Source organism: Leiobunum rupestre, chromosome 4 (genome assembly GCF_980474605.1).
Source record: "Leiobunum rupestre chromosome 4, qqLeiRupe1.1.hap1, whole genome shotgun sequence".
NCBI classification, from domain to species: Eukaryota; Metazoa; Arthropoda; class Arachnida; order Opiliones; family Sclerosomatidae; genus Leiobunum; species Leiobunum rupestre.
Window position 1 is genome coordinate 43,658,187 of NC_143387.1, and position 24,295 is coordinate 43,682,481.

The 24,295-nt window shown below is 39.5% G+C and overlaps 1 protein-coding gene across 1 annotated transcript; it reads right to left on the reverse strand.

Annotated features, from left to right (window-relative positions):
- Positions 1-765: 765 nt before the first annotated feature.
- Positions 766-23,338, reverse strand: LOC149947914 (sphingomyelin phosphodiesterase-like). The gene is made up of 13 exons (XM_090172229.1): positions 23,296-23,338; positions 22,772-22,849; positions 21,997-22,185; positions 8,581-8,745; positions 8,295-8,522; positions 8,019-8,188; positions 4,957-5,067; positions 4,814-4,894; positions 3,263-3,350; positions 3,119-3,201; positions 2,865-3,057; positions 1,457-1,647; positions 766-956 (listed from the first exon to the last, which is right to left on the reverse strand). Exons 2-13 carry the CDS (start codon positions 22,826-22,828, stop codon positions 836-838), a joined length of 1,677 nt encoding a protein of 558 aa, XP_090028355.1. The 5' UTR covers positions 22,829-22,849; positions 23,296-23,338; the 3' UTR covers positions 766-835.
- Positions 23,339-24,295: the final 957 nt, after the last annotated feature.

The following is a 24,295-nucleotide window of genomic DNA, read 5'->3' on the forward strand; positions in this document are numbered from 1 at the left end:
TCAAATGACCACTACGTTCCGAAAATTTAAAGCACCAATCTAACCCAACCATCCAAGTTTATAATGTCCTCTATGGATAGTTATAACACTATCAATGTTGAATCTGTTCCATTGCGCCGAATCCCATTCGACCGAACCCAATCCCATTCGACCTAAAAAGCCGCACTTAGGTGGATTTAGGATTCGGTCTAATGGGATTGTCAAATTCGACCGAAAAACCCGCACTTCTCCGGGTTTAGGATTCGGTTTTATACGTTTCAGCATCTATCAGAACAGCATGCAGTGTTACCTAACCTAACCTAAATTGTGAATATTGCTTCGGTCGATTAGAAAAATACAAAACCCGCCTTTGGGCCAATTTCATCAAAATCATTGGTGGAATTCGGTCTAATGGGAATTCGGTCGACTGGGATTCGGCGCAATGAGAAGATACCTCAAGGGTCACCATATCAGTTCTTTTGAAACCTCTGAGAGTGTATGACCAAATTTATATTTCTAGTGTTGTATGGACAGTTAATTTATATTTGATTATAAATAAACAAAAAGGGTTAATTCGTTAACGTGTAAACTTACTTTTATACATCGGACCATTAGTTATTGAGATATTGTTTACATCGCGAATGCCAATAAAAATGTAACAAAACTTCGATCCCTTTCTTCTCTCCACTTTTAAAGAAAATGCATTTTTCATTTAATACCAACGCAATATAATTTTTACATTTTATCTTCCCATTCTTAAATATACGAAACTCTTTGCCAATTTTTTTGTAATATTTTGCATGAAATATTATGCCCTATTTAGTACTTTCTTAAATATTGTGGGCCATTATTAAAATCAAATATCGAGACATCTTGATACATCATTGGAGATGGCAGTTTTCAATCCGCATATTATATCCGCTTTACAATTTCCTTCGCATTCTTGTTTTCCATAGTTACTTCCTCTGGTGTATAACCTTTTCATAAAACAAAAAATTAGAGCAAAGCCTGCAAATTAACTTCACTTAAAATTAAAAATGATCAAGTTCTCCGACGAACCATATACGAATAACAAATGCGAAGTTATTTGATAAATAAAATATCATGACTTAATTTTGAATTGATTGGTGGTAATGCTTACTTCGTTCAAAATGAAACTAATCTCAGATTTATTTATTTATACTTAGAAAGATTCACTATGTTGAGACTATTCGTGGCCAATATGGTCTAGTTTCCCCAATAGTTTCGCAACGTGTTACCAGCCTGATTTGATTTTTTCAGGGGGACGTATAGTTTATTTCTATAGAGTGTGATGTGGATTGGGAGCAACATAATGATTCTGCTAAGTATAAATACATAATTCTACACGCAGCGATTTACAAGTCGAGATTTACAAGTAATTTTATTCGTATATAGAAGATTAGATAGCTAGAGATCGCGAGACATATTTTGGTATTTTTTAATCATGATACGATACTTATAAAAGGTTCTAAAAAGGTCATCATCCTCCTGCATTCGTTCAACGACTTTATTCCAGTCTTCCGGCTGTAAACTGTTCATTCCGTAAAGCTCCTTCGCGGAATATCCCTTCATCCATTGAAGGTCTTCGCCGGGATTTTCATTAGCCTTCGTCAAATTAATGAAATACGTTTCGTGGTCCAAAACAGCCTATATAATACAAATAAACGTTTTATATTTTAGAAGTACCTAAAGTTGAATTAATTAATGTTACGAAGATAATACCGAACTTCTAAGTTATCAGGATCTCGATAAACGATGGCAACAAGAGCTATAAGGGGTGACCTGTGCTGTCACTTACTTTGAGCGGATGATATCCTGATACTGCTTGTCACCATCTCGTTCGTAATTTACCACCTCGCATTATCTCAGTAAACATAATTATGTTTAATTTTTATTTGGCACTATTTTTTAATTTTCTTCTGAATGGTTTTTAAATAAAGCAGAGTCGAGGGACTAACCACTTCAGAAATATCGAGAATTGCAAAGAAAATATATGGAAAGCAGAAATATGCTATTCATTATTTTTCGAAATGATTAACCTCTCTGCCAGAGTATTGCAAATAAATATAGAAGCAGAAAACAGAGTAAATAGTGATTGAATTTCGAATATACCGCGGACACTTAGGTTACCTTAGACATAAAGTAGAAATCAACCTAATGCCTCAACAATGTTAGGGTTATGTAGGAATACGGGATCATGTTTCTAATATCACAAACTTCAATCACTACTACAGTCGTCTACAGTACCCTACGTTAGTGAGCAGTAATTGCGGTGAAACCAAATCAATAGAGTTTTAGTATGGTTCCCGCCGAAACCATTCTGCATTTTCAAATAATGGACGCGAGTGACTCCAAGAGATAACATTCAATCCTTATGCATAGTTCGTTTTTTTTTACATTGCAAAAACCTACCAGTCTACCCTGAACTTTGGATATAAGTGTACCACTGTTTTTTATCAATTAAAGAGTGAAAGAGAGATGTAGAGTCTGTAGTTGACAGCTTCTGGAATTGAACTGCCTAGGAAGCTGAACGGTTGAAAGGCGGAAAGCACCGGGATAAAAAGAGACATTGCCTTGGCAGCATAATTATAGGTGAAAGCCACGCGACCAAAATTATTATTCCTTTGTAATGCTATCCTTAGTTATCTTTGTGTGTCAGTATTGAACAGGAATAAAGGCCTTGTTTTAGAAATGACATTATTATAAGCGTTAATTTAAGTATTGTCTCACTTTCACATCCTGACAAATAACTAATTAGAGTTAGTAATTTGTTGTTGGCACGCGTTGATAATTCTGTAGTTTACTAGTCTGACTAGCTTTCACCGGTGTTAATTTATTAATTAATTAATACGTTTCCTTCTTACCCAAGAACTTCCCGGAGATTTCCCGTCAACTTTGAAAATTCGGTAGCTGGGATTCACTCCGAGGAAAGTAGTGACGCTTGGAGAAATATACGCCACGTTGGTAGCTCTGTCGGAAGTTTCATTGGCGTAGAAGATTTCAAATTCGTCGTAATGCGTGTGACCGTAGAATTGAGCCATCACCGTATTTTCGTACCTTTACGCGTATTCGTTCGAACATTAATTTGTTTTGGACATTTAGAAAGTAAAATTCCTACCGGTTGATTATCTTGTTATAATTAGCGCCCCACGATTTAACGCAGTCAAATTTTCCAGGTGGGATATGAGCAATTATGTGAACCTTTTATCAATTTTAAAATAAATCGCGAGTAATGTTGAAGTCGTTAATGTGTAATACGTACCTTGTCACCCTGGTCTTCGGCGTCTTGAAGCTCACCAACAAGCCAAGACAACTGCTGGGCAGGATCGGTCGCGTTCAGTAAAAGCCACCTAGCATTTAGTGAACTTGTAAACCACGGAACTAGTTACGCTCTCTCGACGTTCAATGGCGCCACGCGTAACTAACGGATAGCCACTGCGTGGCGCCAAGGCACGTCGACAGAGCTTCGGTAGATCCATATTTAGTTTTTTGCATATATTCTTCTCTACAAAAATACGAATTGAATGGGATGGTCTATTCTATTCAGTTTCCAATTACATGAAATTATATATTTATATAAAAACTATGGTGACTATGTTGATTCTCATAGAAACGGGCGTGGTTCACAGCCGAAATTTTTTGTCCGAGTCGTGTTACGTGCCTATTCGATATTAGGCCTCTTGTCTCCATCAACAGTTTACAATACGAAATTCACTCTTTTAAACCATTTAAATACGGGATTTTTACGCTAAAAAACAGTATTTTCAAGAACAAGATAAAGATAAAAAAATTATCCAAGAACTTCAAGTGGAAAGAATCATACTTTCTTAAATCGTTTTTGGTCATTCTATTTTCTGAGTGAGTACCTTGCATTAGCGACGGCGGCCAGCCAATTAAATAAAAATTTGCACTACCACTCATATTCGACGTAGCATTAGCACCGAGGCCTAGGTTGCAATGGCTCCTTAGATATTTCAAGTTCATAAATATATAACTGCCATAAAATAAATACCGTTTTCCCTGATAAAAATAACCGTTAGGCCTAGTACGAGGGGCTGTTCACTTCCATGATTATTAGGACACCCTACGCGTGATTAAATCATGATTAAATCTGATTGGAATAAAATCTGTAGCTTTGACTGCACAAAGATTAAAAATGATTAAATCTTGATTAAATTTTCAATCGTGATTATTAGGACACCCTTAAAAAGAGTGACCTGACCCTCGGCCTAGTACAATATTTTTGCGCTATCCGTAGTTGCGTTTTTGCCATGGCCTCCAGAGGTCCTATAATTCCTATAAAATCCTTTATTTTCAAAATTGTCCTATAACATCCTATAATTTTAGCCAAGTCCCCCAAAAGTCCCATAAAATCCTATAATTTTGATATTTTGCCCATTTCAAATCCAACCACTCAGTTAAATTGCTAGATTTAGCTATAGGATAAATTCCTATACCAAGTCGTTCTAATCTATACTTTTGTTATTGTTAACATGGTTAGCTACTAGTATATTTTGGTGGTAAAATGGTTAAATAGTTTCTATTTCTTAAGTGAAAATCAAAGATTTATTTATCTAAATATAGATTTTGTTTTTAAATGCATAAAGTTAGTAAATTAAATAGCATATATAGTCCTATAAAATCCTATAATTTTGTAAAAAATAGTCATATAAAGTCCTATTTTTTAAGAAATATAATCCTATTTTCCTATAAAAATTGAAGATTTGAGTGGGGGCCCTGCCTTGGTGAAAACTAGACTTATAAACCCGTTTCGGTTCGAATTTTCAAAAAGGAACGGCAAAACTTTTCTTACCAATTTAAACCATTGCAGTAATTGGAATTGAGAGAAATGATTCGTAAGCCCTCTCGGTGTTTGACAGAATAATATCCGCCTCTGAAAAATAGAAAAATATCCGTAACTAACCCTGAATTTTAGACTAAAATGTAGAACGCTACTTTCTAATTGTAGTTTTCGTGTTATTCGGCAACCAGAGGCCCCAGGTTTCCGATAGGTTTCCATACAGCCACGATATGTTAAATGGTCCTGTCATTTCCGGCGGAGGAAAGCTAACGAAATGTAAACCAAGTCTGAGTATTTAATCCTTTACCTTATTAAAAGGAACTGCTTCGCGATAATTGGGTTTCCCTTTCATTCTTTTTCCGTACGTCAGTCGCGAGCAGTGGCGGTGCCAGGATGTTTTGAGGTAGGTGAAACTGCCGAAGGCTCTTATTTAAAATACGGTGAAATGCGTTCGTCTGTGTTATTGTATTATCGTTGCAAAGAGTTAATTACTCATCTTGAAACGAGTCTAGCTTTATTAGTGGGAGCGGTTCGTGGGGAAAAACGGCACTTTGCATTATAATTGTGCCACTTCGTACACTTGTTCCCTAGAAATTTGAAATGGTGCCAATTTTCAAAATGGCGTTTAAATTTAGAGATAATTTTTCCCGAAACCAATTATGACGTCTGGGGTGTCGTTTTCGGTGTTCCCGAGGGTTAGGATATTAAAAATAATATCAAAAATGACTTTCAGTGCCAAAAGCATGCTAAAATTTTCATATTTAGGCCGATTTTACAATATTTTTAAGTCTTGAAAGATTTAAAAGAAGTTTTGATAGATTTTCGTAGTTGGGGTGTCGTTTCCGGGGTTATTTCGGGCTAGGATGACGAAAGCGACCTCGATAAAGACTTAATTGTTATGCCATTTTAAGTGTGCAGAAGAGGATTTGGAAGAAAAAGGCTGTGACAAAGGAAGTTGTGTCGGCTTTAAAAAAACAAACTGCGACAGTTCCGTTTCTACCTAATTTTAAAAAAATTTCAAGGTAAAACTACTTACCTCTGTATTTTGCAGTGTCCTCTGCAGTAAGTAAACTGTAGAGTGCATGGAAGTCTGTTGCGTAAACATGAACATCTCATGGTCTCACAGGTGGACTTGCAGCCGAAGTTCCCTAGGACTGGAAGCTCTTTCCATTATTGTGTCCAGTTCGGCTCCCAGCCCACTTTGTCTCGCTTCCACCCCCATGCTGAGGGATCAGTGGGACGATCGGTTGCAGAAATAGATCGGCCCCACACATTACCTGCCTGGTAAGCAGCTCGCAGAGCATGCTGCCGTAATGCAGAGGGTGTAGGAGGAAGGAACTGCACAAGTTTGTTTTTCGTGGAAAACAAATCTTTTCGCACGTTAGTAGTATATCTCGTGTTTTGGGGTCATACAACACCGCAGTAAATTCTTCCTAACTTTTCATTGTTTTCTCCGTAATTTCTGTCTGCGGATTGGAAAGTTCAAGAAAAGCTGGTGTCACGTCCTGGCATTTCATCCAGGCAATAAATGCCTTCTTTTTACCAATAGAATTTAAAAAGGACGTTGTGTCGCAGCCTGTGTAACAATGGAAGCCGCGTAGGGCTTGTTAGTTTTCTTCTCTAAGTGCTAATGCAATCAAGTGAGTTGCTATGTATCGACACTTTGCACCGGCACCTGACAGCATCAAAAGTTCTTGCAGTCCGAGTGCTCTCAGAAAAAAGAAGAACGAAATACATAAGAAAAGAACGTCAGTATCTAAAGATTCGACGAGGATATACTTGGCTCCATGCTCTACCATGTCTTTAGCATGTAAGATAATTCGCCCGTCCACCTCTTCTTGCGTGCATTTATGTCCATCCAGTGAGGTAAGAGAATGATTTGATGCCATGATCGTTTCCCCCCGATTTGTAACTACCGTCGCAATTGAAAAATCAGAAATAAAGTTGTCAGCGATGTACTCAAAAAGTACGGTCTTGTTTTCAGAGTTTCGGAGAAAGTCTGCCCAGTCACGAGGGACTTCACTTTTAGGTTGAACCTTTCGTCGAAGACCACACCCTTGATCTTCACGAGTCGAGTTCTTCAAGCTATCGGGCCATTAGAGATCCCAAACCAAATCAACGGGCACTGCTCTTGTAGTAGTGACTCGCCAAGAAATGTTTACCTTCAAGTCAAATTTAAAGTATTCTTCGAAAGTTTTGCCAATGCGTGGCCTGAAATTCTGTATTATAATATGATCTAGCATGATTTTGGCATTGAAAGTCATTTTTAATATTATTTTTGACATCCTAACTCTCGGGAACCCCGAAAACGACACCCAAGATGTCATAATCGGTCTCGGAAAAAAATCACTAATTTTGGACGCCATTTTGAAAATTGGCGGCATTTCAAATCCTAATGGAAGGAACTTCCGGCTCTGCGACTCAAATCGTTCTAATAGGTCTAGGGAACAAATGTACGAAGTAGCACAATTCTAATACGAAGTGCCGAATAATTCCAGTATTTGCCACGAGCCGCTCCCACTGTATTGAGTCGTCATGTGCTCTGCTTTACTCAAAAATGAGAGAAGCCAACTAAAGTAGACAGCGGGAAAAGACTCAAAGAATATCGCTTAAGAGGGAAGACTACAGTGGCCATTGTCTACTTTCACGCTATTTCAAGCTGAACTCTTTAAATTTTATATTTTAACTTAAATATTAATTTTATACGTGTAGAACAGCCTCTTGTTTAGTGATTAAAATAATTTTGACAATTTTAAATTTAAAAGTAATGAAGTTATTACGTTTTAATTCGGACCCCCGGAGCTAAAAAAGTTGGGCAAGCGCCCAAACTACCCTTTAGTTGGGACCTAATATCTTTTTAACTATTAATATTATAATTATCAAAATTATTTTAAGGACTAGAGGAAGGTTCAGCCTAATAAGAAACATATAATTCAATTATGTAATGTTTAAAACAGAAACGTTCAGCTGGAGGGGCTTTTAGTGTATTCTTCCCCCTTAATCTAAACAAGTGGTTCAAAATATAATATTTTCGGCATTTGGTTTGCTGATGGGTCTTTAAATTGGAATTTGGAGGCCCTTTCTGTAACTCAAGTAGTCAAGCCCACCCTATTGCTAGCGCCACCAATGTTCACGAAAGAAAATTACTTATATCTGTACCTATTGGAAATCTTTATAATATAGTTCAAGTCCGAAACAAACTAGTAACTTTATATACCTACTAACGGGCACCGATTCGTGATTTCCAACGCTTGGGTAAATAGGAATATCACCAAACGTGTTCTTAAGTAAGTTGGCAATGTTTTGAATGATGTTTAAGTTTTCAGTTTTGCTGGACATCCACATATCGTGTGGCGGTACGTCACCAGTCCAAAGAATGTAATCTATCTGGGAATACGGTTAAATAATGGTAGGAGGTAAATATATTATCGTACGACAGCGGTGCACTCGTAACGTTAACTCTATGAGTTACACCGGGTCGTTGTGTTTGTACCTTATGATTAGCGACGATATGGTTCAACATGTTTTGCAGAGTTAGCATGGGAGTGTCGCAGTTGTGGTAATCTCCCCATTTTCCCGCTTTCGCCTTCTTGTTTTTCCCGGGTCTGTCATCAGCCCGGCAGCACAAAGGCTCTCCGCACTGAGAGTTCGTGCCTTCCGTGTACTCCGGATCGTGGTGAATGTCCGTCAGATGAAGGACGTTCAACGTCGAAGCTCCGACCTTAAGACGATAAAGGTCAAACCAAAACGTACGCTCAAAGCCTTAGATTTTCCCTTACATCTGGTTTCGAAATAGACCTGACTGGCGGCTTCGTAGTGTCTGGTAGGTCAACGCTCCAAGAAAAATGAGGGCTGATGACTTTGGAGCACGTTTCGCCGAGGATGGTACCACAGATGTCGTTAGCGTCTAATTCCGTTCGCTTAATTACGTAAAACACTTGATCCTAGAAAATATGGTTTTAGGATTTAAATCAGTTATCTAAATCGCGAATTAAATAAGTTATTTTTAATGATTTCAATAGTCTATTATACTTCAATTTATTTATGAAATTATGCAAAAGTGCGTTCAGCCAAGTCAGAGCACACTAACTTAAAAGTAGTAATTTAATTTAATTATTATTAATTTAAATTTCATTTTGCATTATCACTTAAGTTTGTTTGAGCTATTCACAGCAGCCTGCAACGCCGGTATCACAACCAATATATATTCACGGCCACACATAATTGTATTTACACTTGGCCCTAAATGGGTTAGAGTGTGCAATAACTGATGGCTTTACCGGGGAGTTGAGGTCCGGCTCTTGTAACACATAAGGGCGGTGGCGCACGGGGAGATGTTAGCTCTGATAAAATGGTCCTATCTCCACCTCCGACTTCGGTCACGTTTGAGCTGGATACTGAGCTTCGGCTCAGGCTAACGGAGAGGGTCCGTGCAAACTGGCCGCCTCGGCGGATTGGATAGCCTGCTGTGGGGCGGCGGGCCTCCGTATGAGGGCACGGTGCCAGCTGTGTCGGGTTACTTCGACTGCTGTGTGCTCGTCGTTCCCCTTTCGGAGCTCTCTCCAAAGGGCTTGACTCTTTGCCTTTGTAGGTAGGGTGTCGGCTGCAGTTGCTACAGCATACATTCTTACTCCCACTGCTGTGAGCGAAGTGGGGATTGGTCCACCCATTGCTGCTTCTTCTGCTGGGTTGAGTGGCTCGCGTCGAAGGTGCGACCAACAGTAGTGGGGTACTGCTACCCATGCTGGATTTGTCACCTGTCCCTATCTAGTTTCCCACTGTCCGTATCTATTGGTGTGATGGGGTCACTGGAGCCTGTGGGGGCTCCATACCCGGCTCTCAAGGTCATGTGATCGGGGCGCTGGGTCACTGGAACCTCATGGGTGTTCCACACTCGTCATTCTGTGACCTACTAAGGAGGGTAGTTTGCAGTGGAAGAGGAAGCCACTCTAGTCCTCAGCTGTGCGAGGGTGAGTCTCGGGCAGCCCATGGTGTCGCCTTTTGTTGGGCCGTGATGAGGGCGTTTGCTTGCTATACGTGAGGCGGTCAAAATGGCTGTCTCACTGGCCGAACGTTGTTTCGCAAAGCGCACTTTTGTAACGGGGAGCCGTATCGGGAAGCCTCGGTGTGTTTGTTTATGTTCATAGTACCCTCGGGAGTGGAGAGATGGTGCCACCAGTCCGGCGGCAGTCGGCCGTATCTGGAGTTCAAGGGTTGGCAACAGCGGGCTTTCGGATGGATATAAAGAACGTGCTGGAGAGTCCGAGGTCATTGCGAATTCTGGGACCGATCAACGATCGACTTACCTCCTGTATTAAGTTTAATTTGTAACCGGTTGGTTTAATAAAGAGTTTTTAAGAATGAATCCTGTGGTTTTAATTCGGTTGGACAACAAATAACTCAGTGGCCAAACCTTGGTCTCCCGTACCCCTACATTTTTGGACGCACCGCCGAGATACTGTCGATCGTGAGTTATGGAGTTTTCCGGAGTTTTTTTTCTCGCTATGTTTTTCCTTTGGTGAATGGGCCGGTTTAACTTTACTTTTTATCGTTATGGGTTTTTTTAATGTAGGTTAATTCCTTTGGTTTTTTCGTTTTATTGCGGTTGTTCCTCATTTTATTATGTGTTTTAATTGGTGGAGTTTTTTTTGTGGCCTGTTTCTACGGGAAGAGATATGTGAGGAAGCGGGTTTTTGGACAGTTTTATTTTTGGTTTATTGGAATGGCTCCGGGTCTGAGTCGGGTTTAGCTGAAAATCCAGGTGGCTGTTCGGGCTTTGGAGGGGAATGGTCTCCTTTGGGCCCTCTAAAGGACATTGGGATAAATCGGGGCCGTCGCTCTAGGAAGGCGCGGGTTCGGGAGAGAGCAGAGGGCGGTTTCCCGTGGCGGCCTGGTTGGCAGGACGTAGCGAGTTTCGAAATTACTTTTTGGCTTTGCATGAAGGGGTCTTTGGCGGTAGCTTAGTGGGACGGAGTTTGCGGGGTTGTTGTCGTTTGGAATGGGAAATCTTGGGGACTTGGAATGGGTACCCGCTGATATTTGGGACGGAGCTGATTGGTTGCGGTGGTTCGGACAGCGGCGTGACATCTTGGTGGGCATCCTCAAACTGGGGGTTTAGCTGATACCGGGGGAACGTCGGGCTGCAGGCTTTCAAAGGAATCAGGGAGTCCGGGGATCAGGGCTGGGGTTATTCGTCCCGCTGGTAGTTACTTACTGGTGCTGTGTCCCCATCTCGATTCACGATTTCCGGACGATGTATGGCTTTGATTCTCTTGGTCTTACTTTTGCCGTTTTGGGGTCCCGGGTGGAATGCCGTGAGGTTTCGGGGGTTCTTTTTGGGCCTGGTTCAACCTTAAACTAAGGTGACGGGTAGTGGTTGCTGGGTAATGGGGAACCTTTGTTTCGACGGTATCCGGGGGGGATCATCGGCGATTTGCGGGCGACGATCGGCTATACGAATAATGCACTGAGCTGTGCCATTGTTTAGGTTCCCTTGCTGGGACTTGATTGGAAGGTGGGTCGTTGGCGCGATGTCTATGGTTTTCTCGGGGCCGGTTCGGGGAAGGTTGCTTCCTCAGGTGCGATGGGTCTGAGGGATGTTCCTAGCCAGGGTTGAGTGTTGGATTTGGGGTTTTTTTTTCGTTTGCACCGGTTGGGGATTTTCCTTTTGGTATAGCTAGGAAGGTCCTTGTGGTAATTCGGTTGGTTGATTCCAGCGGTGTCGGCGATATTTTTTCTGGTTCCCGGTGGGACGCGGAACAGGTTCTTGGGTTATTTTCCGAACCTATGGTGGACTATCTTGCGGACATTTCGGTTCCGTTGTCGGGGATTGTGGGGGTGCTCATTGGTCGGTTGGCGTTTTTTAGGGGATGTGAGGTGGATCCTTTGGCGGCGGTTTTGGTACGGAATTTGCAGGAATTTTATGGACTTTATTTGTCGGATTGAGAATTGTTCGGGTGGGGGTTTTTTCCCCTTTACTTCGTCTGTGGTTTTTTCTCTGGTGGGTTTTTCCCGAGGCTTCCTTTTTTTGGGGAGGGGGAAGATGTAACGGGGAGCCGTATCGGGAAGCCTCGGTGTGTTTGTTTATGTTCATAGTACCCTCGGGAGTGGAGAGATGGTGCCACCAGTCCGGCGGCAGTCGGCCGTATCTGGAGTTCAAGGGTTGGCAACAGCGGGCTTTCGGATGGATATAAAGAACGTGCTGGAGAGTCCGAGGTCATTGCGAATTCTGGGACCGATCAACGATCGACTTACCTCCTGTATTAAGTTTAATTTGTAACCGGTTGGTTTAATAAAGAGTTTTTAAGAATGAATCCTGTGGTTTTAATTCGGTTGGACAACAAATAACTCAGTGGCCAAACCTTGGTCTCCCGTAAAGGTCCCCGCTCATAGGCAACAACGTCCTCCTCCGTCACCTCAGGAAAATCCCCATTCCCGCGATTGTCCCAAGGCAAAGTCGGCTCGTGACCGTGGTGTAAATAAAACGGAGAAAACCCCGTCGACTGATGAACCGCGCTATTGATGGCCAACTGATTCAAAGGCAAATTCTCGTCCCACTTAGTATGACAGTTCCCCACATAAATACTAATCATCTCTCCCAGGACCCTATTAACACGCTCCGTAAGGTTAGACTGAGGATGATACGGCGTGGTCAGCTTAGACTTAATTCTCAAGAGCCGGCAGACATTTCCCCACAGCCCAGAAATAAACTGAGGACCATTATCCGATAGCAACGCCTTCATCGTTCCATGCCGCGATACATATTGAACTAGAACCTTACCCACCGTTATAGTCGTAATGTTACGCACAGGAAAAATCTCGACATACTTGGTGAAATAATCGACGATCACAACCAAAAACCTATTCTGGTTGTCTCCCTACAGTCAAAGGGAAACGAGCCCTTCTATTCCCCTGACCAGCCTCTTGATGTCCCACGCCAACCGGCCCTCGACAAAACAACCTATAACCAATCCACAGAAAGCCGCAAAAAAACGCCCCCAGAGTAAACCCAAAAGAAATCCACTCAAATCCAACCGATATAACGTCAAAACCCCCCATCTAAAACGAAGCCTAAAAACGGCAAAAACTAAAAACCCACTAAAAAAGAACTATACAATAAAACACCCAAAACCCTTTAAAAAACTAAAACTGAATAAATAAACAACAATAAAAAACCCCGGGATTAAAACTAAGCCACAGGAACTGAACAACTTCGGCGTAAAAAAAAACAAATCGCAACAACTCACTAAATGTAGGGGAGAACGTGGTCAAGGTTTGACCGTTGAGTTCGATTAAACAATTAAGTTTAGGAAACCAAATGATAACTTTAAAAAAACAAGTCTTTATTCTGCGCTCCGATATCGTGTATACAGTTCGATAACCTTTCCACCGAGTCCAGGCTTACAATAACCAACGGCCTCCTCTAAGCACCGCCTTATAACGTCCAAAAAGCCCGCCGATGTCAACCCTTGCACTCCAGATAAGACTCCCGCCGCTGGACTGGTGGCGCCATCTCTCCATCGCTCCTGCAACCAAACCATAAACAAAACCCACCGAGGCTTCCCGTAAATGACTCCCCGTTACACGGGGCTGGTTGTTTTAGGTGGCCGCTGTAGTGCTTAAGGCGGAGCAGCGGGGTACAAATACATATACTTATGTCCGGGCTTGGGGACGCTGGCGTAGGGCACTATGATGATAGGCCTCCGGTGGTATGGTCTCTGTTACTAGGTACACTGGGCTATAAATTCTGACACACTGTATTTACACTTATTTGTTACTTCTAGTCATATTTTGAAAGCACCAAAGATTCCTTTTATCAGTGTCTTTCTTATTTTTTACTTCTGATCACACTTATTTGTTACTTCTGGTCATACGTTGCAAGTATCGCGTAGTACTCCGATAAGTGTCACACTTATTTGTTACTTCAGGTCATACGTTGTAAGCATCGCCTATTACTCCGATGAGTGTCACACTTCTTTGTTACTTCAGGTCATATTAGAACGGCCTTGAAAAATGCCAGAAATAAATTCGCGTATAGTCTCTATAACCACGCGAATTTCCAATGTCGGAAGTTGAGGGGGGTACGTATAAGCTGTCCAAAAAACCTTATTTTGAATTAAACTTAAGCAACGTTCGTAGATGTTTAATTTGGCCATGGCTAGAATACTTATTAATTGGAAATATATATAAAACGACGGATATTTCATGGCTGGTTAAAATCAATTTAAAAGAATTATTTAAAAAAAAACATTTTTCTTTTTATTTACGTCGCTGTGGTGGAATGTCCGGCTTGGGAGAGCTAACTATTTTGGCTTAGAACGGACTGAAAACATTCTAAACTAGCGGTTCTAATTACGCGCAAATGATTGTTTATGATGGGAAAAAATGAGCGACTAAAGCGAGGGGCTAACCACTTCTTCATATTTTGTACACCGATTACGCCGGATTACGCTTAGATTAGCACTGCCAAAGGCAGGGACTTCAAAGATTACGCGTAGTCCCATTAGTACAGTCAAAGGTACGGCTTTGTACACCGATTACGCGGAGTGATCAGCCCCTCGGACTAAAGACACGAAAATTAGGCTAATGAAAACTGAGAATTTAATGAAAAACAATTTATAAAAGGTTAAGTTACAAAATGAATTATTCCGAGAAAAATTCGGGTAATGTTGAGTACACGCATTCGCGGAGGAGAGTTCTCGATTTTCGATCTTACTCCGATGGCGATTTGTCGCAAATAGTGTTTCTTCCGATTGTTGGGACGTTTCTCAACCTTGAGAAACCCCCCTTTGGCAAACTTTCCAAACGCTATATATGGTCAAAAAGGAAGGTATAGGGGAGAGACCCTCCTAGATTCTGGGAATTCCGAGATTCAAGAAACGAGCCGGTCCGGAGCAGCTAGCCGCCTCCCACTGGGGAGAGAGTACCAGTGACCAAGATTTCCAACACTCGCCTCTAAACCGTGGAAAAAACCCAAGTTTCTACTTCTTGGAAAGGCTTACTATGGCGAAAAAGCCGATCATCCAAATTACACATACATATACAGGAGATATAGTAAATATACGACAAATTCCAAATACAAAATATAGAAACATTAATTATACAGCACATTTTCATAAAATTCACAAATACAATGATAATTTCGACAATCAAACAATAACAGATACACTTAGTATTCAAATGTACAGAAATCAATTTAATTAAAATAAGCCCAAAATCGCTAGGTATCGAAATCCAAAATTCAACATCCTCCCCCCTCTGGAACATGTGACAATTGAACATGAAATACCCGTCATAGCTTGTGATCAGCCACTCTTTAAGCTGGCCAAAGAAATTCAATGGTACCGGCCTGAATCGTATGGTGAAAACCATTTTGTTATAATGCTCGGGGGGCTTCATATAGAAATGACTTTGCTAAAATGCATCGGAGATATTCTTGACGGAAGTGGTTGGACGTCTGCCCTTGATCAAGCGGATGTTGCTTCGTCAGGCACAGCAAATTCTTTCCAAAAGGCATGCCATGTTAAAAGAACAGATTATGCACACCGAGTGACGGCTAGCGTTCTTTATCACCATATGTTAAAGGCCTACAATGAATTTTGTGGTAAAAATTCAATGGATTTTGAAGACTTTGATGCATGGTGTGAAAAGCAAGCCGAGAAACATCCACAATTTCAGTTCTGGCGGCTTATTTTAAAATTGGAACTACAAATTTTAATCTGGGATAGAGCAGTCCACGAAGGTAACTTCCATTTGTACGTTGAATCTCTCAAAAACATTCAACGGATATTCCACTCCCTCGACCACCAAAACTACGCTAAAGCCGTCAGCATTCACATTCGTGACATGATCAATCTTAAAGACATGCACCCATCAATTTTTGAAGAATTTTGCAAGGGTAAATTTACTGTCAACAAAAGTAAAAGGCCATTTTCCAGGATGTCGCTTGACGAAAGCCATGAACAAAACAACGCCTGCGTCAAAGGCGATGGTGGTGCGATTGGGTTGACTGAGAAACCATCAGCGCTTTTAAGATGGATGGTTTCTGGCCCAGAAATGGCAAGAATTGTTAATGAATTCTCATCTTCGATAGAGAAAACCAAGTCGAATTACCTCAAACATCACGAAGATTTTTCGAGCTCGCAGTTGAGATTTCTGAATGCCGTCAGGTCTCTAATAAATACCATACGAGAAATGGGAAACCCATTCACAGACACTAGTAAGGATCTATTAGTTCTAGATAACCGATTAATTCTAGACAGTGAAGTAGCTTTAACGTTTAAAAATCTCAAACCATTAGGTGTAGAAAAAAAGCAAGATATTTTTCACGAACCGTCTAATCGAATTATCGGTAGACGTAAATGAAACCTTGAAAAAAAAAATTATGTCTCTTCAGAAATGCTGGGACCAAGTTAAAAACTAATAAAGTCTCAAATATGAAACAGGATCGCAACCTTTTTTCGAGGCTCTACATTGCGCCTCAAAATCGAAGAGGAAATCTCGAAGACTTTTTCCGACATGAAAATCAGCCATTTCCGCCTTCGATTTCTGAAAACGGGGATTTGAGATTTGGAAATAAAGCTGATCTTGGTCATTGTTTTGAAGCAGTTTGCGAAAACGATGTAACAGTTCCTGAAGTAGACATGATAGTTCTTGACGGTGCAGTAATTGTGAACTTTATCAAACCAAGTAGTACGCCAACTCGTTTATTAGCTACATTAATCAACAATTTGTCGGGAGCGTTCGACGAATAGACATTGTTTTTGACGTTTACGTTGCAAACAGCTTCAAGTTAACAGCTAGGAAAAAAAAGGAAAAGGCATAAGGATGAGAGTTGAAGGTCCAAAAAATGTACCAATTTAGCAGAGTTTCTCCGCTTGGACGAAAATAAATCAGAACTCTTCGCATTTCTCTCTGCCGTTATTACCGAAAAAAACTACCCAGGAACCGTGATAGCTACAAATGAAAACGTATTTTCTAGTAGTTCCAGAAGAAATTTCACCTTGTAATCACGAAGAAGCTGACACCCGACTTATACTTCACGTTTTCCATGGCTCTAAACATGGTTACAAGCGAATAATGATAAGGACGGTAGACACCGATATAATTATTTTAGGTGTCAGCTTCGTTCATAAATTGCTATGTGAAAAGCTATACATTGGTTTTGGATCAGGAAAACACTTCCGATTTGTTGACGCAACGAAGATTTCTCATACCATTGGAGAAAAAAGAGCTCTGGCTTTACCCATGTTTCACGCCCTAACGGGTTGTGACACAACATCTTCATTCGCTGGCAGAGGCAAACAAACTGCTTGGAAAACATGGCAGAACTTTGACATTCTAACAACAACTTTGTGCAATATTGCAGAAAAACCAAGCCTTGAAAACGTTCATTATTATTTACGTACGATAGAACGATTTATCGTTTTGATGTACGACCGTTGCAGCCCAGAAATTGAAGTAACCGTTGCAAGAAAAATACTCTTCGCCAATAAAAATCGCGGAATAGAAAACATTCCACCAACGCAAGACGCGTTACTTTAACACGTGTTAAGAGCAACGTACCAAGCTGGTTACGTGTGGAGTTAGGCATTGGATAAATCCCCGATACTTCCGGATCCAAGCATTTTTGATTGGACGAAAACATCTTCAGAATACCAACCTGCTTGGACTACATTGCCTACAGCAGGTGAAGCGTGCCAAGAAATGTTGAAGTGTGGTTGCATTAAAGGTTGCAAGAGGAACTGTAAATGCGTCAAAGCCCAATTACGGTGCACGGCACTATGTAAATGTAACGGATGCAAGCTAAAATATACCTGTCCTCGGAAGAATTGTCCCTAGCGGTATTAATTTTTCGAGATGACTTTTAAAGATATATCTCCGCAATTCCTAGTTATTTACTAAAAACGTAATCCCGGTTCTATCCCGCCTGGTATAAAATTTTAATTATAATTAAAATAATTGAGACGAAACAACCGAGTATAATTTATTCAGAATATTATAAATTAAGTAGTTACAACAGCGAGTTAGACGTACTAAAATAATGCACAATTGAATTTAACCCTATTTACGGTACAAGTTTATCAGTTAAATATAATACGAAGCCAATTTTAATGAAAGAAATGTCTACAGAGGGTATTTGTATTTTGCTCGCTTACGAAATACTTGCCGCATCTTTAACGCTCAATTTATTTCAAATTAAACAGCTTAATCGGTCGAGAAAACGTTTAAAATAAATTACGACCCAGTTAAAACCAGACCAACATAATTGTAAGCGCTCGATGTATACAGCTCGATAAAAATATACGACTGAGAAAACGAAATAAAATACAAATAAAACGAAAGATATTTAAAATTAAAAAAACTGATCCTAATAAAACGTGAAAATACCTTCCACGTCACGCACATTTGAAATACGCAGAAGAAACCTTATACTATATCTAGTTTAAAATATTATAGTATCAAAAAATAAAAATAACGAATAGAAAAATACACAATAACAACCCAATCAATCAGACTTCAGAAACAAAACTCATTGAAAAATATTATAACGCAGTCAAGCAATCAGACTTCAGAATCAAAATAATTCATAGAAAAATATTATAACGCAGTCAAGCAATAAATTAGTTCAAATACTTAGAAATCAAGCAATATAAAATATAATATCAAGAAGCGCAACACCTTACCATTCACAAATACGATTTTTCACGTTATTATAATGAAACCGGATAAGCTTTTGACATGACTTACGCTCATAAAGGTTCCTCTAAGACTGGACGATTTTGCGGGAAAAAGGAAATAAACTTAAAAAATAGTAGATACAAATATAAGACAGAAAAAGCCAACAATACCAATGATTAGACAAAAAAGAACGTAATCTCGATCAGTTAAAAAACACAACAAACAAGATTTGACCTTTAAAATTTCATACGTAAAAAATGTAGACTTTAAGAACCATTAATATACTCTTCTGCTAAGCTGAGTTTATAATTTTCTAAGAAACGTTATATGCATCTGTGGTTCAGAGGTAGAACATTCGCCTTTCATATAGAAGGGCTCGGGTTGGAGTTCTGCGCGGCGCATCCTTTTTAATCAACAGAGATGCAATAATTTAAATGGAACACGAAATTTCGTTCTATTTTAAAAACTGAAATTTAATGCTCTGTTAATTTGTTATAAACGATTCCGCTTAAGCTGAGCTTATAATTTTCTTCGAACCGTAACATGTATCGGTGGTTCTGTGGTAGAACACTTGCCTGTCATGCAGGAGGGCTCGGGTTCGAATCCCGCCCGATGCGATCGCAAAATTGATACTAAGACCGTAAACAATTGGTGGAACCCTGCCATTTGGACGTTGAGATGTTTATCGTAACCCTCAGCACTCGGTCCGTCCCAAAAGTCAGTATGAAGAAGTTGGAGAGCAAACAACCATACATACAAAACGCATACACTACAAAATCATCACCCACAATCACCATAACGCAAACTCAACATACCCACACTACACATAAACATTACAATAATAACATTTCCAATGAAACTAAGTTGAAACCGTCACGACGGTGAGCGTTAACGAAAAAAAAACAACCGTCAGACGGTGGTTTTGCCAACCTTTAAAGTTCAGCAAAAACGGTTTTTCGACTTTGCTCCGGTAACGCGTTTTGTACTTTGCCCCGGTAACGCGTTCGCAGAATACACACACACACACACACGCACACGCACACGCACACGCACACGCACACGCACACGCACACGCACACGCACACGCACACGCACACGCACACGCACACGCACACGCACACGCACACGCACACGCACACGCACACGCACACGCACACGCACACGCACACGCACACGCACACGCACACATGTAAATGTTAAAAAATAATTAAATTTTTTAACTATAAAACATTCTATACTTAATAATTACCCTTTAAATCTTTTTTAAATATTATTTTTTAGTATACTAAAATACAACAAAACAATTTAGACTTGAAAAGAGTGAAAGAAAACTTTCTTTTAATTAAACCACTTGTTCTAACGTTTGTTTTGAAATAAAAAAACTATTTCAGTAAAGATGTTTTATTCCTATTAAAGATGTGGTCAAAATCAATTTAATTCTAAATCATTCTTTTTTTTAATTTGTAACCATAATAGCAACTTCAAGAATGCATTAAAGTTATCGAAACTGGCATTTGAAGCTGCGCGCGTCCAAAAAGCCGCTTTAGTAATGTCCCCCAAAACAGGCTACCACGGAGACACCGGGATCTCAATGCGCGAGGCCAATCACGCCGGTTAAAATTGAGGGACATTTAATAAATGGAAATTCCCAAGTTTCTATTAACTAATGTCAATTAGCCGATAGCGAGTGCCTCCAATCTTAAATATTTTTTTATCATCAAAAACTAATAATACGCAAAATTTCACGCTTTATCACCAAACGCACGAATATTTCCCCATGCCGCTGGACTGTATGCCTTTTATATATGGGAGCGCAATTAAATTTTAAAATTTTTCTTTTGGTTTAGGATATTTTATCGTTTGGTCATTAAAAATATCATCGATTAAACCAATAGGGTAATTAAATTTTAAGAGTTGTTTACTCTGGAATTCTTTATCACTTTCGGGGTTGTCAGAAATTTTTTCTATCTTGTGTTTTAAGCTTTTTAATATACCAATTTTAGTTTTATTCGGGTGGGCTGATTTATAATTTAAATAATTTTGATATATATGGAAATCACAGCTATTCAAAAATATAACTTTCATGAAAGTCGGACTTAAGTTAAGGAACGTTATGTCGACTTTCAGGCGGAAATATAAAACCACGAACATTGGGGTCCCGTAAATTTCCCCGAAAACTATACTTAACTTTAATATTTACTGATATAACCGAAGTTGTAGGTCCGCTGAATCCTAACCTACCCAATAATATTTTTTTTCGTTACCGGACTTAATTTTTAACCAAATATCTACCACACAAAGCCAAACTTCCGAAAACGGTAAATTGGGCAAATGCCCAACTTCTTTGGCTTCAATACATAGTTTGCACCTTAGGGAGGCGCCTATGGTCTCCATGGAAACCGAGAGGGGAGATCAAAAAGTCAAACCTTTTCGCGCGTAGTTACTAAATCGGTAGCCATTTTGTTGGTCATCGCGACAAAGCGACAAAACGTACGAAAATTAAATTTATGCTTCAATTTTTTTTAAATTAATATCGCTATGGGCCCTAAACCAGAGAAGATTTTAAACCCGGGTTATTTAAACGAAATAGAAAATGACGACTGAAATATCTACGAAAAGAAGTTGGCAAAGTTTATCAAATTAGGCCTTGGTGGTGATCGAATAAAATTACAATTTTCGATCTCCTTTTCTAATTGAACTACTCGAACAATTTGTAACAAAGCAGTTAACCAATTTTAACGTGAATCTAAATTCTTAATCATTTTAAAATAATTAAAATCCGCAAACAGACGATTGAAACTGTTAACCCTCGCGTTTTACTGATAAATCTACTACACCAGCAAAATGGCGGCATTGTACGGTTCATTCTTGCTCAAAAAACATATTTATTCTTGGTGCATATATCTTTACTTGCAACTGCGTCATTGGTGACGTAGGGATGCAAACTATGTATTTCAAAAATGTATGAAAGGCTATCAATGGCGAGATATGCACACTTGACTCGTCTAGCCCTAACCGTTGAAGAGTTAAGCTGGTTTTACACTCAACGGAAAATATGCCGGAAAGACGATAATAAACGCCGAGCTGAAAATTGATTCCCATTCGATATACCGTTAACGTTCAACTTTACGCTGCTAATTTTCCGTCGAGTGTGAAACCAGCTTGCACGACACGGCGGCATCGGCAACGGCTACATTGTACGTGAGACTAATACACACAAATTTTTAGGATTCTGTGTAAAAACCAGTTATAATCATTAAAAAATCAATTAAATAAAAAAACAATCTACTAAAATCGTAAAAAATCAATTAAAATCATAAAAACACAATACAAATCATAAAAATCCAATTAGAATAAAAAATCAATTCGAATAAAAATATATTAAACTCAAATAAAATTATGAAAATCAATAAAATCATTAAAAAACCTATTAAAATCTAATTACTTTTTAATAGATTTTTTAGCCTGCTCGAAAATAATTTCAATAATATGAAGTTTGTAAATAAAGTTCTTACCTTAAACACTTTAATAAAACCCTTGCAGACTCGAGGCGTAGAAATTCGAAGTATTTTACAAAATAGTAGCAAGGTGTTAGCCAGTGAATGTTCGGGAATTCCAGTTTTAAGAGCTACTTTGAGCGCCCCAATTGCCAGCTTACATTCCGTGCAATATTTCGCTTTCTCTCCTTGAACGCCATTGCTGGCCTACCGAAAAAATTCAACTGGTTAATTTACATTTAAAGCTTAGTTTCCACTGGGCATAAATCCGCCGAAAAACGGACGAAAACCTGTCGTGCCGAAAATTTTTACGGCAGCCGTCAACGAAAACGGATTTTCCGCGGACGAAACACATTTTCTATTTTTTTCGCCCGTAAAGTTTTACGTAGCCAATAAGGGCTCTCAAAAAATTCACGTGATTTCTAGACGATTTCCTCTACCTTCAGCATGGAGGCCAAGGCAGCCAAGCCGGCAAAGCCGAACAGATGGAAAAATGTAAATAATGAAAAACTAATATAGAAATTGTTAGAAAAAGACCGATATTAAGTGAAATTTATAAATAATTACTATAAATAAAGGCAGAGAAAAACACAAAGGTTGATTATAATGGTTCAAGTTCGACATTTTCGCGCGAAATACGTTATTTTAGTGCAAATGGACTTAAAGCTTTGTTACTAACTGACGTCTGTAGGTGCGATAATAACTTGTATATCAACTGGTAGTGCATCGTTTCATTGTCCAAGGTAAAATCTAAACTTATGGGATCCGAAACGTATTGGCTATCGTTACTCACGATTGAGTTTCCGCAGACCAGAATCACAAGGAGAAAGGAGCACCCGTTGTTGGACATGGCGCCTTCAAATCGATCACTCTGAAATTAAAGAAATCCGCGATTGAACACTCGTTGAAATCATCGAACTTAAACGTCGCCCGATCAAAAGGATTCGGAACTTAATTCAGCTTCAGTCGTAACCGTAGGGTTGTTCTTGAAGATTCGCCAAATTTTACATTCAATTTTTAAGAGATACGCAATAGCTTACAACTACGCGCTGATACGTGTAAAATTCGTCGTTCGAATATGTAAATCATTTTCGACGCTCGTCAATATTTTTCAACAATTTCCACACAAATTATCTCCGTTTTATAAACTAATTTCCAACTTTTAGATAGATTTGGCAAAAGACCCGACTTAAAACTAAAATGAAATAACGAAGTATAACTATAATAAACAAATACATATTTGATGTAATATCAAAAAAATGAAACGTGCCGTTATGTGAAAATATGTGCCTTTCAAAATTCCACGTAATAACTTACCGAAAAAAAAACCACGTTTGATATGATAATGCGCGGAAGATCGACTCGCCATCTACTTACAGAAAAGAGAAGCTGTTAGTATTTATTTCTCCCCCCCCCCCTCCGTCTGGCAGGGCTGCCAGTTGGGCGGTTTTCCAGCCCAATTGGGCTACTTTCGACAGTCATTCACGATAAATTTATCGTTGGGCTGTTGGGCGATTTTTTGGGCTATTCGATAGACTCCTCGCTTTGACCTTCGGGATATAATTTATTTTTAGCAATTGACGGAACTTATTCTTCTTTATTATTTCACTCTGAAATAACTCCCGTCTAGAGTGTCTGCAATAAGCGATATAATAAAGTAACGTGGCCTTCTTGTTTTGATGGGAAAGGCCACCTTCCACTATGCTCCCATTAGCTTTCCCACCAAAGAGCCTATGAATTCATCCGTAGACTTTAGCTGTACTATTTCGTCATCCCATTTTAACAAGTTGAGCAAGCATATCTGACTTTATATTATTGCCTATTATATTTTTACACCTGTTAGCCAGACAGACGGCTCTCCATTAGGTCTAGACTATACATGACCAGACATTTTTTATAATGGAGTTTTTCTGTGCAGGTGCGTGTTTAGTTTTCCCCTGAACTGCCCTCCTTATTGCTAATTTCTACGTACAAAGACCCTAATATAGTAATATAACCTAGGGTCGGAGGTCGGGGGTAAATTGGGGGGGGGGGGCGGTAAAGAAAGACTAGAATAGGTTTTTAGTTATATTTGCGATTTGAACTCAAGAGTAGATCATTTATTTTAGAAGTCGACTCTTCGTCTCTTCGGTCTTCGACTTACGTAGTTTTATTTTAAATAAGTACGGTCGTTTTCGACAATAGTTTTATAAAGTAGTCATGGGTAAATGGGCGAAATATATAAAAAATATATAACAAGGAGTGGGAGAAACAGTTAAGGTAAATGAGTATCCTGTACCAGCGCCTCTTTCCACTATAGTTGATCTCAAAAGTAGAA

What these genes read in the sequence shown, in the direction of transcription:
- LOC149947914 (XM_090172229.1), bottom strand. Translation starts at nt 22,828, where the DNA reads ATGTCCAACAACGGGTGCTCCTTTCTCCTTGTGATTCTGGTCTGCGGA. An exon ending in AATCTCCGGGAAGTTCTTGG is followed by an intron (nt 1,648 to 2,864) that starts GTAAGAAGGAAA and finishes TGTATTATATAG; the next exon opens with GCTGTTTTGGACCACGAAAC. An exon ending in CTTTTTAGAACCTTTTATAA is followed by an intron (nt 957 to 1,456) that starts GTATCGTATCAT and finishes TTTTATGAAAAG; the next exon opens with GTTATACACCAGAGGAAGTA.